The sequence below is a fragment of the Vigna unguiculata genome, chromosome 7 (genome assembly GCF_004118075.2).
Source record: "Vigna unguiculata cultivar IT97K-499-35 chromosome 7, ASM411807v1, whole genome shotgun sequence".
NCBI classification, from domain to species: Eukaryota; Viridiplantae; Streptophyta; class Magnoliopsida; order Fabales; family Fabaceae; genus Vigna; species Vigna unguiculata.
Window position 1 is genome coordinate 5,016,487 of NC_040285.1, and position 16,162 is coordinate 5,032,648.

General features: G+C 28.7%; 1 protein-coding gene across 1 annotated transcript; it reads right to left on the reverse strand.

Moving 5' to 3' along the window:
* Positions 1-10,404: 10,404 nt before the first annotated feature.
* On the reverse strand, positions 10,405-11,389 carry LOC114192211 (TPD1 protein homolog 1A-like). Its single transcript, XM_028081855.1, has 2 exons — positions 11,018-11,389; positions 10,405-10,900 (listed from the first exon to the last, which is right to left on the reverse strand). Exons 1-2 carry the CDS (start codon positions 11,103-11,105, stop codon positions 10,587-10,589), a joined length of 402 nt encoding a protein of 133 aa, XP_027937656.1. The 5' UTR covers positions 11,106-11,389; the 3' UTR covers positions 10,405-10,586.
* Positions 11,390-16,162: the final 4,773 nt, after the last annotated feature.

The following is a 16,162-nucleotide window of genomic DNA, read 5'->3' on the forward strand; positions in this document are numbered from 1 at the left end:
AGAATTATTGACCCAAGTGATTATTTTAGAGTTATCAACTTTCCATACCTCTAAAGTAGTAGCATAATCATCGAATTTGGTGTCAATCAATTTTGCCTTAACACCTGAAATATAACACCGCATGGACTTTCTTCGAAGAAAGTTTTTCATAACATAACTCCAGTAGGAATAATTTTTATCATCCAATTACACACTAATAGACTGAAGAGAATCATCTTTACATGTCGTCATGACAAATCGAATACAAAATAGAAATGTGAACCACATAGTGGAAGCAACAAACAAAACATAATATAAACTCAATATTAGATGATTGCAAATACCTTAAAATGACATAAAAAAAACATGATGCAGAACCTCCAAAAACACCTCAAAGCAGAAAAGAGGCTTAGGGCTAAGGGTTTAGAAAAGAGAAACTACTGCAAGGACCTCTTCTCAATCATAAAATTTGCAAAATAGCTTAGGGCTTAGGGTTTAGGAAAGAGAAACTACTGCAAGAATCTCTTCTTAATCATGGATCGTTTGAGACTCTTGATGTCATGTAGAAAGTAAATAAATATATGAAGAAGGGGATTGTTTAGTATTGACTGTGTATAAAATATTACAAGAGATGTGTTATAGATACACATAAAGTTAACTCTAGAAGTCACAAGTAAATGGACCTAAAATATGTGTCTATACTAACATATAAAATGATGGAATATTGTGAAAGGTTGAGGTAAGTTTGTGAGGGATGAAGGTTGATTTTAGGACAAAAATACAGTTATTTTATGTGAAAGGTATAAAATTTGGTTGTAAGTGAATTCTTGGTTGTGTGGTAAGTTAAAAAGGGGTTATGTTGATTAGAGTTTATCTATGTGTGCTAAATTAGAATTAAAGAACCTTATTTGTTTTTATTTATCAATGAAGATGAATTTAACATATAAGAATGACATAAGTGTGAAAACTCAAATTTAAGATAAAAAAGACGGACACGAACAAAAAACAAGAACAAGAAAATGGAAAAGATAAAATTAAAAATTAAAAATTAAAAGAACGATTTATACAATTAACGGAAAATGTGATGTCATTTGAAGGAGTTCCAAAATAACTCTTCACAGAGTCGTCATCCAATAATGCAAGATAAGACTAATGTAAGAAAATAACCCTTTCTTTAAAGAACTTTAAGAAACTCTCACAATTCATTTAATATTCCAAAATTGTTTACTAACATAAGAATTGACTGTTTATAGCCTTATGCATATGAAATTCCTAAGCTAATGTGCCTTAAAGTCAAATGCAAATTTAAATATAAAAGCTTAAAAGCTTGGCCGAAAATTTAAAATAACCTAACAAGGAAAACTTTGATTTCAAAATTCAAAAAGACAATGACTAAAAGTCAAGGAGACTTGATTGTTTTACTAGTCTAATTACGTGTCTGCAATATTTGAGGGCATAGATTGTAAATTGGGTTAGGAGCAAAAGGGTATTGATAAACATAAGTGTGATTTAATTAGTTAGATAATACTCATTTTTGTTTGTGTCAGTTTGATACTCGTTTTTAGAAAGGTGTCAATCGAGTCCTAATTTTTGAAAAATTGTTTTAGTTAGATCCCTTTCAAATAAAAATTATTAACGTCGTTAACTTTATTTATGACTTTTACCACTAAATTCTAATATAAATATAAATATTTAATTTTATAAGTCATTCTAAATATTAATACTATTAACGGTGTTAATAATTTTTTTCTACAAAGAACCTAATTGAGATACCTTTTCAAAAGTTGAAACTCAATTAATGATTCTTTACAAATGAGTAATAAGCTGACACATCAAAAAATAAAAGTAAATATCATCCAACTAATCCAACTAATTAAACTTATAGAACGTCACCTTATAACATGCACTAAAGATCAAAGATTTTTACTGTCTTGATTTTTTATTTTATTTTTTTATTGCAGGTTTTGGTTCGTTATTGATTTAGGGAGGATGAGATGTTAAGGAGTGGTAAATGAATTTACTTTTGCATAATGCATGTCTTGAGTAAGAACCCCAATTATTCCAATGGAAGAAAGTTTTGGGAGAAATTTGTAAGAAAAATATGTCTATACATTGTTTTATGCCTTTTTGTAATTGGAAATGCCTTTGTTAAATGAGTAAACACAATGATTGTCTTTGGACATATATTCCATAGTAGATGAATGTGTTAAGTTTCAATCTTGTCAATTTTTTTTTATGTTTGTTCTCTTTTAAGAGGGTTGGGAAATCATATTGTCCCTATTAAAATATATATATTTTTTTGATAAAAAATACAATTATTACAAGAAAATGTTAACTTGAAAACTGATATTAATGTTTCTTGAAGATTTTCATAATGACCTTTTGACTTTAACGGATAGGTAGGTAAAAAAAATTAATTACCTTCTCTCTATATATTTTTCTCTTTATTTATTCACTCAGTAAGCCTCAGCCCCAATTTTTTAATGACCTTTTTTAATTTTCTTTTTAATTGTTTTTTTAATTTTCTAATTTTTTAATACATTATTATTATTATTTTAATTATTTTAAAAATTTTAATATATACTTTTTTTCTTTTTTAATTTTGTTTTCAATTATCTTTTTCATTTTTTTTAACTTTTCATACATTATCATTTTTTTAATTTTAAACTTTTTTTAAATGTTATATAAAAGAAATTAAAAGATAAATAAAAAAAACCAACATTAAAAAAGAAAAATAAAATAATATATATATATATAGATATTTTTAATTATTTTTGTTATTTTTATTTATTTATGTTTGATTTAATTTTTTTATACATATTTTTAATAATATATTATATAAAATTAAATTAAAATTGAACTAGAGTTAATTGAATTACACTTTTATGTTTATTCAAATTAATATTTAGAATATATATATATATATATATATATATAAATTAAAAACTAAAAAATAAAAGCTAATAAAAAATTTTAAAAAGTAAATGGATTTTGAAATTTGGGAGAAGAGTTGACCGAATTTCAAAATTCGGTGAGTTTCAGATATTATTGAAATGCGGTGAATTTCAAAATCGGATTTTGATCCGGTGAGTTCCTAAATCACTAAATTTTTTTATCGAAATTTCAAATACGGTGATTTCCTAAACTAGATTTCCAAATCCTGTGATTTCTTAAACTATATTTCAAAATTCGGTGACTAAATTTTTTTTTTGTAAGAAGAATGTTCGTTCGAGTTGGTTGAAATTGATTTTGGGGTGCGAGACTTTAAATAAATATACATCAAACATAGTAAATACATTTCATAAATAATAATTACTACTTACCTAATTTACATAACATTTTTTTCGTGTGAAGGGTATAATTGGTAGGGGAAAAGTTTGGAAGTGCAGAATAAATACTTGGAGGTGAAAAAGAAAATCTTCAACCTAAATATACGTGCCATCATTGTGTTGGAAACTTCTCCCTGCACCTCCAACAAATTTTCTACAACTCCGTTATTTTTCAATTTTCCCATAATACTCCTATCACTTTGAACAATAAAACTAATTACCCTTCTTTCTCTCCTCTCTCCTATCTATGTATTGCGCTACCTTCACTCCACATCACCCAAACTAATAAACTACCGGATTTTAAAATTCCATAAATAAATATGAAATTCGTTTCCCAATTAAAGTTGTATTGTATGTCTCATCAGGCCATCGACAACGCACAGTCCTCCGGTCCATCGAACAAGACTGGGAGGGGTTGCCTACAGGACCATCGGTCGAACGACCCCACAGATGAACTATAAAGTACCATCGGTCGATCGACCCCACAAATAAATCACACGTTACCCCAAAAGGGACCATCGGTCGATCGGTCTCACAGACGAATCACGCGTTACCTCGTAAAGGACCATCGGTCGATCGGTCCCACAGACGAACCACGCGTTACCTCGTAAAGAGCGTCGGTTGATCGGTCCCCAGGTCGATCACGCATCAACCCATGGAGATCCATCGATCGATCAGTCTCATAAGTGATTCGCGTAGTGCCTTACGTATGACCATCAGTCGGTTGGCCATATATATTAATTATTCACTTAGGTTGTTAAACTCAGAAGATAACCAGCCTAGTCAAGCGGCCATCGGTCGATCGGCCAAACGAGACCAGTCAGCTGGATTAATTAACATTAAACAAGTCAGTAATTTTGATTAGAGGATCATTGGGCCGTGATTAAGGAACCCTAATCACAGGCCCATACCACCAGAAACTATAAATAGGGCCCAAAGGTAGGTTGGTGAGGATCTTTTATTTGCATTTATTACTACAGTTATACCTATACACCGGTCGGTCTGATGACTTAAGCATCAGAGTCTTTTAGACAGGTACCCCGATCGAGCGAGGAGGAAGATTTCTTGGTGAAGAAGCTATCGCAGGTTGTGAAGAGAGGAGACTTAAAGAGGAAAGGAGTAAAATTGAAGTGGTTCTTAATAGACGCTTGGTCCCTACACCCGAAACAAAAGTCAAATTTGTTTTTAAATTAAAATTTTTAAATTAAAATCCACCAAATTTGAAAATTCGATAAAAAAATTACCAGATTTTGAAATTCAGTTAAGAAACTACTAGATTTCGAAATTCAGTTGAAGTATTACACAAATTTCCAAAATCGCTATTATATATACTAGTAAAAACACATACGTTATCGCGCTTGTGTGTTCGTATTTTTTAATTTTCATAAAAATTTGAATTAAGATTAATAAGAGATATAATTTAATTTTTAAAATAGTTGTTAAATGTAAAATTAGAAAAATAAAATAGGTACACAAAAGTAGCTTTAAAATAACTGTTAAGACAAAAAAAGCTTTTAAAATAACGGTTATAGATAAATTATTTTTAAAATAATAATTGAGAGTAAAAATGGAATAAGTGGACAAAAAAGAATACTTCTTTTATATATATATATATATATATATATATATATATATATATATATTATTTTTGTATTTTTTTAAATTTTGTTTTAGTTTTCTTTGAAATGTTTTAAATTTTATTTATTTATTTTATCGGATTTTAAAATTGGTGCATTTTAATTTAAGTATAGATTTTTTCTTTTGTGTACCATATTTCGAAATATGATATTTTTTAAAAAAGAATTTTATTATAATCGGGAAACAAATTTCATATTTTTATATTAGATTTCAAAATCCAATTGTTTATTCAAAGATGAATATTGTGGGAAAATTGAAAAAATTTTGAAGGTGCCTTGTCCTCCATTGTGCTTGGTGCTACCCTTCTTACAAAGACTATGTAGACACCTATGGGCCGAAGCAATCATTCAAGGGTTTTTCTTCCTTTATCCTTATAATTTCTAATTGCACTTCTATTATTTTCAAAATGACTATTTTATTTCCTTTAAAAGTGATTTTTAGATTATTTGTTTTTGAAATCTTTCAAATATGATTTTTGGAATAGAATTTTTTAGAACAGAATTTTCAGAATTCTTTTTAAATGCATAAAATGTATTCCAAAACAAGCTTTAATTCTGGAACAAGTTTTTCTATGAGTTCTCTCTTCTTCTTCTTCTTGCAATAGTATCATAGTAGTGTGATGCTGTGAGAGATGGTATTTTAAATTTTTTGTTAGTATGAGGTGCAGGAAGAAAAAGCATCACTCAACCACTTAGGATTCAGCATGGTGAGCTTGGGTTTGGGCCTCGGTAATCATGGGCTGGTGACCCAACAAGTTTATATGTATGTAATGTTTTTAGTTTGGATGATGTGTTTGCTTGCCAGCTATCATCTATTACTTAGTAGAAAGAGAGTCCTAATAAGTTGGTTACTTAATATTTAAATGTAATTTTTTTATAATATTATGGATAACCATTGAACAACTTTGCTTCATTTTTTATTGTAAACAAACAAAAAATATTAATAGCATATTTTTCAATTAAGCTTATTGTTAGTAATGCATCTAGGGATGATGACCGGCAGAGGTACTGACGGTCTCTCCGTCTTATTCCGTATTTGTGAAAAATATATACCAATTTTTTTTTACGTATACAAAGATTCATTTTTTATGTGTAAATATTTATATATTCGTAGATATTTTTTATTTGGTTAAATTATTTTTTTTATCATTGTTTTTGTTAATAAGTGTCAAATTCATTTTTTAATTTTTTTTGTTTTAATTTGGTCTTAGTTTTTTTGAAAATGATTTATTTTGGTCATTGCTGTTAGTTTGACAAAACGAAGATAAAGTTAATATCACGTGTCAATTTTTTTTTTGTTTTTGATTTATTTATTTTTTTAATTTTAATTATTTTTTATACATGTCACTTTATAGTTGTGCCACATGCCAAGAAATCACAATTAGGTCTTTATATTTGTTTTTAGTTTTAATTTAATCATAATTTTTGTAAAAAATAAAGCAATATTATTTCTTCTTATATTGAGACTCAACTTATTTTTTGTATAAATGATAGGGTGATATTCTCAATAATTTTAACATTTTTATCAAATATTTCTGAAAATATTTTTAAATTAAATTTAAAATTTATACAAAATACAAGTTTGAAATCATATTGTTAGAGTTTGAATGTAATTATTAAATCTAATGTGTAACGGAACACAAATCATGCAACCAAAAAAATACATGAATAAATGAATAGTAGAATTCTCAAGATTGAAGTATTAATTCTATATCAATTCACCCATGTAGGACCAGACCGAGACTTATTGACACATGGTACAACTATTGACACGTGGTACAACTATGAAGTGACATATGTAAACGAAAATTAAATTTAAAAAAATAAAAAAATCCAAAAATTCAAAAAATAAAAAATGACACATGACATTGACATTAACCCCGTTTGATCAAAACTAACGACAAAGATCAAATTAAATCATTTATAAAAAACACCAGAACCAAATTGAGACAAAAAAAAATTAGAGGACCAATTTGACACTTCTTGACAAAAAATAAAGACCAAAAAAGTAATTTAACCAAATAAAAATTATTTAGAGTATATATCAATATTTACACATAAAAAAAAAGAATATTTATAAATGATTTACACATAATTTGTAGGTTCCTAAAATTATACATGGCATGCAGCCCTAGATTACCGCAAATTTGAAAATATCGTCGTAGTTTTCTCTTCACCACATGCAAGAGCTACCTTTAATCCACACATATAAACAAAGCAAAGAAACCAAATATGGTTGAACTTCATAATTTAATTTACCTGCTTCAAAATCTTGCAGAAAAAAAGAAGAAGAAGAAGAAAGAAAGTATTAACAAGATTATGGTGATCTCAAAGAAAACAATAGGTGCGATGTTGATGTGCTTGGTGATTAGCATGGGCAGTGTTGAAAGGGCTGAAACTCTGTCAGATTGTGCCAAACAATGCATGCCTGTGTGTCTGAAAGAGAAGGGTGCTACCATTGCTGTGTGCGGCCCAGCTTGTGAGAAGTATTGTGAACAAATTTCTGGGAATAGCAAACTCAGAGCAAAACAACCATAGTGTTTCAGGATGTTTCTTAAATTCTTCAAATCCAAAATGTTTTTCCCCAGCTTTTCATCACACATTTCTTATCCTTTTTTTGGTTTATAAATTTTTCGAGAACACAACTCTCAAATTGATGAACCACTGCAAATTATTTTGCCAATTTCTGGTTTTTTTGGCCAACCAGACATTTTATAGAATTTGTTGCTGTCTAACTGGTGACATTGGATAATGTAATGGTTTAAGGATACTGTTAGGGAAAAAAAAATTTAAGGTATCAAATTGATCATTTATTCGCAGCATCCATCTAGGTTTCATTGTCCTTGTAGATAGATTAAACATCGGTTAACATTGTACTTTTAAGAAATTTGCGCTTAAAAAGAATAGATTAATACTAACTGAAGATATAATTAAATTAAGAACAAAAAATTAGTTAAAATTAACACAAATTTTTATGTATTAATAAAACAACTGTTTTTTCAATTAATCAAAAAATATAACAAGAATGAAATTTGTCATATAACTTTGTTATTTTATGAATGTCAATAAACTTATCGAACATGGTGTTTATAATTAGATGAAAATGGAAACTCTTTATATTACGGAGGTATAGAGTATTTATAGATAATATTTTGAAAAAAGGAAATTATATTAAAATTAAAATTACAATAGAAGCACATTAATATATTTTTTTTCGTTTTCTTTCAATCAATGTTAATTATATTTTTTCTTAATGTTACTCTCTCAAAAGGTTTATTTTTCAGTACACTCTCTATACTTCTTTGTGACAGTTCATTAAAGTTTTCTTACAGGAAATTATACCTTCTTAATTTTATAATTTATAATGTTTTAACACATTTTTTCCTCTGTATACTAGTTAAATTAAGAATATATATATATATATATATATATATATATATATATATATATATATATATATATATAATTGAAGAAAAATTATATCATCTTCAAATTTAATAAATAAAAATATATAAATGCTTTTTTATAGAAGAAGAAATAAATAAGGTATCATTTACTGATATTTTAAATAAATGAAAACTGAAATTATTCTTCCGCTTCAAAAACTATTTATCAAATACAATATTAGGTTAAGAGTAAAAATATAAATCATAAAAAAAAAGTTTTAAAAGAGTAACTAATGAATACATAGATTAAGACCACGAAAGATATATGAGAGTATAATGAGAGTTTTATATTTTGGTATTTGGGTTAATATTGGATCTCTGTATTTGTTTCTATTAATTATAATTAAAGACTTTTATGAACATTATTTTTTTATTAGTGAATTAGATGAAGTATTTATGGATAGGAGTAGTCTTAGGTCCATAATAAATACTTTGAAGATATGAATGTTGAATTAGTTTTAAAGGTAAATTTTGTTCTAACTCGCTCATTGGACCAAAACATTATTCACATATGGTACAAAGACAAACTAAAATATACCACATGGGTGAAAATGAAATAACAAGAATAAAAAAAAATTATAAAACAATTCAAAAAAATTTAACAAACTAAAATAAAAAAAAATCTATAATAGAAACTAAAAAGACATTTAACACTTTAAATTGTGTTTCAAAAACATTTTTAGTAATGCTGAATAATAATTATTTGATAACAAATTTATTGTCTTGCAATTAATTCTGAAAAATTTCTGAAAGGGATGTGGATTGTTTGTTGAGTGTCGCATGTTTCCTTCCAACTTACGTAACTATACATTAATAATGCCAAAAGGAAAAAATAGAACAAAAAAGAAAGAGAATAAAGAAATTAGTAAATGACAACTTTAAAGACAGTCTGTATATGTTCCTGGATTAGGACATTTAAATGGCTTATATCCACAAACATATGTAACAACATTACAATATAAAGTTCCCACAACAATAATTCAATCATCAATTAATTCTGGATCAAATCATATTACATGTCCTTTTGTTTTCTTAGTATTTATGATTATCAAAACCATACAAAAATATGCTAAATCAACCAAGTTCAAAGGTCTTTAGTATCATCTCCTTCTATATACATCCACTCTCAATTATTATATTCATTCATAAATTGTAGGTTAAATAACTTTTCATACCAAAAAATTGATGCTATTAAATTTGTTATCTCCAGACAATTTCAATTTATTTTTTGAAATCAATAATAAATATGTTATTTTGGTTATAAATTTTGACTATACTCACTACACAAAAATTCTGGATTGATGATCAATTTTAGTGACAATAAATAATTAGTTACATTAGTGACAAATTTAGATATCAATTTATAAACTAAAAATAATTGGTAACTAAAATAGTTTCAAAAAATATAATTAATCTATAAATTAGTAATTAAAATGATTTTTATTATAAATTGGTGTTTAAATTGATCACTAATATTAATTACCTAGATTTTGACTACCAGAAAAATTGATCTCTAAATTAATCTTTAATTAAGAAATTGGTTTTTAAATTTGTCTTTAAACTTTTTTATTATAAAATTATGATTATTTGATAGTTTTATTATAGTGATTATTTTCAAACAATCAAGATGTTTATATATATATATATATATATATATATATATATATATATATATATATATATATATATATATATAATTAACTATTAATTTAAAAGTACATATTAGGAACGAATTAACATATTGATTGAATATTGAATATCATAAAAGTAATAAAAAGTATTTAAGCATATAAGATTTAATTAATTTTGGAAAAAAAAAGGAACTTTTTTATTATGATATTGCTATATCTACTCACAATTATTATTATTATCCTTATTAATAAATTTTGGAATAAATAGATTTTTATACCAACAAAAATCAGTCCTATTAAAATGGTTATTTCCAAAAGAATTTAACTTTATCTTGATACTCGATATTTAACTAATATGATATTATTTACATATAATCACATATACGCTCACATGTTATTATATATACTGGTAAAACTAATATTCCAAAACAACATTACCAAGAACCAGGTTTACTAAATGTTATAGATCAAAAACACTAAGATTTTGTTTGAATACATGAAATTTAATACGATGAATTTTAGAAAGAGGAGGAACTTATTGAGTTATGAGTGTTGAAGTATTCCCTATGTGCAAGGACCTATGACAGAGCTTAAAGGGAACATGATAAATGGAAGATCCCAGGCATAGGAGAAGTTAACAGTGTCAAAACCCTTCAAAGGATTTCCACTGATAAGAAGACAGTTATCACCTTCCATGGAAAGAATTGAAGGGTCAATACTTTCTGAGCTTTGAAACCCTTTGCATGATAACTTTATCTCACTCTGTTGGCAAGAACAATTGTTGATCACAGTAACGTTCCACTCTGGTTGCCCTCCTATTTCTCTACCAGTTCTTGCAGTGCCTATGTTGATGTTGTTCAAGGAACAGTCACAAGACCCTGATCAAAAAGTTTTAAGAATTATGCAGAAAGAGGAAATTAGAGAGAAGATCATGGTGAAATTGCAAAAGGGTTGAAGAAAAATTAAAACTTTGGAGAAGTGACAGAGCATATTACCTTTGATGATAAGGAAGAGGAAGATGATGGAAGTGAGGAACTTGAAGGTTGTTGTTGTTGGTGCTGATGATGTTCTTGTTGTTGCCATGTCTTTGGTGATTCACTCTTATGGATGGCTTTGGTTGTATGATTAAAAATGCCAAATGGTTCTTCTCTCTCTGTTTCAACCATTATAAAGCAAAATAAATGGGTTGGGCCTAATTGGTCAAACTTGCTTTTGATGAAGAATGGAAGATTGAGTTGAAATTTTGAGTGTGGATTAAATATTTAGACATGTTTGTAGGATTTTGATTAGGTGTTGGAAGGATTTAACTTGGAAGTAAAAATCCCTAAAAGTAGGGTGGTCATGGATTAGAGTGGAATCAAAAGTTCAATCTCAATCCAAATAATTAAATCTAAATTTATACTTTCTAGAAATAGAAATGATAGTTTGAGCTTTTGTATATCTATTTTTAAATAAATGGTTTGGATTTTGAATTTAAATTCATATTTTTAAAGTTAAACATATTTTTTGTCCTTCAAGTTTTATTTAAATTTATAGAATTAATTTTTTCTCGAAATTTTAGACCAATTTAGTCATTCGTATAATTCGTATATAGAAATGCGTGAATTTTATCTTTTTAACCAAATTTTGTTAAATTTATTTGACGTTTTAATCATATTTCATGATAGTATTTTAATTATTTACACTGTTTGACATATTTTCGCTTCAATATTAATTAAAATATTTTTATAAAACGTGTCTAAAATATCAAATAAATTTAACAAAAGTAAGTTAAAAATACTAAATCACATATTTCTAAAGTTTGATGACTAAATTAGGTCAAAATTTTGTAAAAGAACTAATTTCAATTCTAAAGTTAAAAACCAAAAAAAGATTTAACTATTTTGTTAGGACACAAAATAGTTTGGATGTTTATAACTTATTTCGATGTAGATTTTAAAGTTGATATATTTTTCAAAGTTTGTGTTAAATTCAAAATAATTATATATTTTCAAAGAATAATTTTTAGATTGAAAATTTCGTGGAGTCATTCATATTTATTAAATGCATACAGTTAATTAATAATTTAAAAAATAATTCATTGTTTATATTAGATACATGTTTTCCGTATACATGTCCTGAATTTGAGTGTGTTTCGCTCGTTAATTAAAGTAAACAGTGTACTCTTTTAAAAGTTTAGCGTTGAAATGAGAGAAAAAAATGTTATGCATTTATAATCATTGAAAAAAAAAGGAAGCATAAATATAAAAGTACAAAATATGTTTGATTTTTTTTTCTTCTTATTTTCCCAGTATACCAAATAAATCCAATAAATGAAATTGTGTAAAAGTGAGTAATATATTTTTATATCTTTAATTAATATTTATTTTAATAAACTATGTTTATCTATCTATATAACATTTCATACTAAATATTACTATTTTTAATTTTTTTATCATGTACTATTATGTTGAACAAAATTTAGTAACCACTAAATATATTTACTATCCTTGATTTTAAATTATTTTAGATTTACAATTGAAAATAAAAATTCAATTATATAATCGATGTTAAATGTGACATCCCATTTTAATAGATTACCCTACTAAATAAAGTATCACACAGTTATAATAACGAGAAGCACTCAGATAAACAAACAAGATAGAAAAGTTAACTGTTACAGTCATCCAGAAGTATACTGTGAAAACAAATTTAGGCATACCACCATGCCATAGGCAACCTAATAGAAAGTTAACAGTTCTACAAAAGGCGATGCTCCTCTAGAGCATGAGGTTACAAAAGGCACTTAGGGCCATAGACCAACCCTGAGAATCACATAGACAGATACCCTAAGCTGCACCACTGCTACCACCGGGCCTACTCCTAGAATTTCCTCCATCTGCTCCCACCAAGGGTGATCATCGCAAAAGAGAAAACACCACAAACACAAAACAGAAATGCAAGGGTAAGCTAGTGTAATTTAATTTTTATCATGATACAACGAACAAATACTTAAATATACTTTAGCATGCAACACAACAGGCACAGAACATCATGTTATAGCAAACAAGCAGGACACTATGACTCAATTATCCGGATAAATATATCAAGATCGGATTCACTGGACGCTTGCACTTGTGGTGGCCTCTACTGCTCTGCAGAGCCATTGCCAATGGGTTTCACCCTACCACGCACAAGGTTAGCCGTTAAACGTCTAAGGCCATTATCCTGCCATAGACTAGGGCCTCCCGTTACTCTCACCACTTGGGTCAGCTTCCTCTACTTGAGACTCGCTGACCCTTTAGAGCTTCGGGATGCAATCCTTACTTGAATCCATATCTTAACATATACACTACACACCACCATGAAGTCTCCCCATGGGACTCATGGAATTACGCCTATCTCACAATCAGAATCATGTTTCTCATACAATTCCCCAGCTCATTTTGGTCATTTATCCAAATTCTCACGTCAAGTTACTACGAACCCACAATCCATGATAAATCACATACCAATCATGCCAATTAAACTCACAAAATTCAAACACCCAAGCATATTTATGTACATCTTATTTAGGAAGGATAACCTAACCAAGGCATGCAACAGACCATTCAAACAGCTAGGAAAACAGAGCACGCCTTCGCGAACTCGCTCAGGTGAGATGCTGTCCTCACAGAAACAGCGAATTCTCGCCCAGGCGAGACGCGCGACAGTGGAGGTTTCACGAGATCTCGCTCAGGCGAGGCCTTCTCGCCTGAGCGAGATTAGGCGTCGCTCAGAAACGAAAATGGCCGCCTAGGCGAGTCCTCGAGGCAGAACCTTAGGCAAAAGCCCTGTTATTCTCGCCTAGGCGAGACGAGCTCGCTTGGGCGAGATTAACAGGTCTCACCACTGTCAGCACACATGCAGTAGCGAAAATAGCCCAGATCAACACCCAAAAACACATGCAACTCAGTTTCATTCAATTAAACATGCTTCTCAAGCTTTTAAACATGGAACACACCAACAAGACACCCAACAACAAAATGAACGGTTAAATCTAGTTTCCCTTACCTCTATATTGAGCACCAAAAGCAAACCGATCTGAACTAAGGGGTACTACAACCCCAGGAATGAGCTGAAACATGGCAAAAGGGACAAAACGAAGTCAAGAAACTTAACCCCAACTTGACCCACACGTCTTAAATGGAGTGAAGAGGAGAAGGAACGGACCAGGAGCTCTAAAGCTCAGCTTACCTGGAAAAAGGGGGAGTTTTGCTAACTTGAAGACGTAAAGATGGTGTGCCCTAGCAGAGCACCTTGCTTGAGATGAAGAGAGGGAACAGAAGCTGGTTTCTGAAAATGGAATAGAAATGAAGGGGTTAGGGGTCCTACTGAAGGGCTGGCCTTGGGCCTACGAAGAGGCCAGACCCAAACACACACATAAGACTGAAAAATGGGGTTTACATTAAACAAATTTATAAATATTAAAACTATATTTTTTAGAAGACTGTGCATTTGAATTTGAATTTATAAAAATTCAAACCAGCCTTTTAAAAAAAATATAAATTTAGATTTAGTTTCTATTCGAATGATTTAAATATATAATGGAGTGAATTATTTGAGTAATAGAGTATATCTAATTCTGTGGATTTAAATCCCTACCCAATAAATTTTCATTGCATTTGAAGTTCATTTTAGAAATTAGAACATTTTTTAAAAGATACTACAATAGAATAGGACTTGTAATTGAAAAATATAGTCTAATCAAAGAGCTGGTTTAAAAATGGATGGAATTGATAGATACAGGTCATAGGTCATGCTGTTTCAAATTGGTTCACAAATTTTATGAATATTTTAAATATATATATATATATATATATATATATATATATATAATTTAAGACATGGAGATATTGCTTCTTATTTTCTAACTAAGAGATTTGTGATCTTAAGAGAAGGAGGAAAGATTGAAAGTGAGAATTCTTCTTCACTTTCTCCTTCTAGTTCATGCTCTTATTCACTTTAAACATGAGTGTGTTATTCCATGAAAACTTATCAATGGTTAGGTTTATGTTTGGTCAAATCCAAACAAAATTTGATGAATCAAATTGAGAAATGTTTTTTCATACAAGTGGGTAATCAATAAGAAAATGTGTTCTCTCATCAATCATGAAAGAAGTTGCATTAATAAGATATGTATAAGAGTATAAGAATATGGTTTAACTACCATTTCTCAATAGAAAATACAAAGATGAGATTTTGTGTACTATGTCCATTAAATCTACACATATTAAAGAAGTTTAAGCATTAGATACTCCTCATGCTTAATCATATTAGAAAAATAATAAGCATTTCTAAAATAACTTTAAAGTAGTTAATGAAAACAAGATATATAAGGACGATTTACGTTCTAGGTAAATAGTATCTTGAATAATTCATATTCTCATATATTACAATGTAGTGGATAACTATTGACTTGAGCGTCAGAGTGCTTGTAAGTATTTGTCCCTAGTTGGTTCAACTCAAGGATCTGGAACATCTCAAACAAAAGAATGAAGAACATTTCGAACAGAGAAGCAAATAACATCTTAGATCACACAACACTATATTATAGGATTACTCGTTTTCATACAAGAACCTTTAGTATTTTACATATAACCGAGATGATATCGGTTGGGATCTACACGTATAGGGTTATACACACCTCAACATAGATCATGTTACCATTCATAAGAAGTCAACATCATGCTAAGAAGCCAACATCATGGTAAACTAACATGGTTGGCATCATGTCTAACCTAGTACAACCTAGGAATTGTGTTTTTGTTTCGTCAGTTACATAAGTCATTTAGGTATATAAAGTAGTTAATGGATGACACTTTCTTCACAATGTCATTAACACTCAAGTAGCCAATTCAAATCACGACTTCAATTAAATTATTTTAAATAGAAGTCGCCAATGTGTGCCATGACTTCAGTTCAATATGTTCTTAGGCAAAGTCGTCAACTTGTGGCATGACTTTAGTTCAACTTGATTTCAAGCATAAGTCCTCAATTATTGGTATAATTTCAATTCAACATGATTTTTAACAAAAGTCATCTAACCCTATGACGACTTCTTTGATTTATTTTTGACCAAACTCGTTAATTCTAAGAAGACTTTATCTTTTAGCTTTAAC

Excerpts from the sequence above, each read along its gene's own strand:
- LOC114192211 (XM_028081855.1), bottom strand. The coding sequence starts at position 11,105 with ATGGCAACAACAAGAACATCATCAGCACCAACAACAACAACCTTCAAG. Across the intron at positions 10,901-11,017 it reads CCTCTTCCTTATCATCAAAG|GGTCTTGTGACTGTTCCTTG; the intron begins GTAATATGCTCT and ends CTTTTTGATCAG.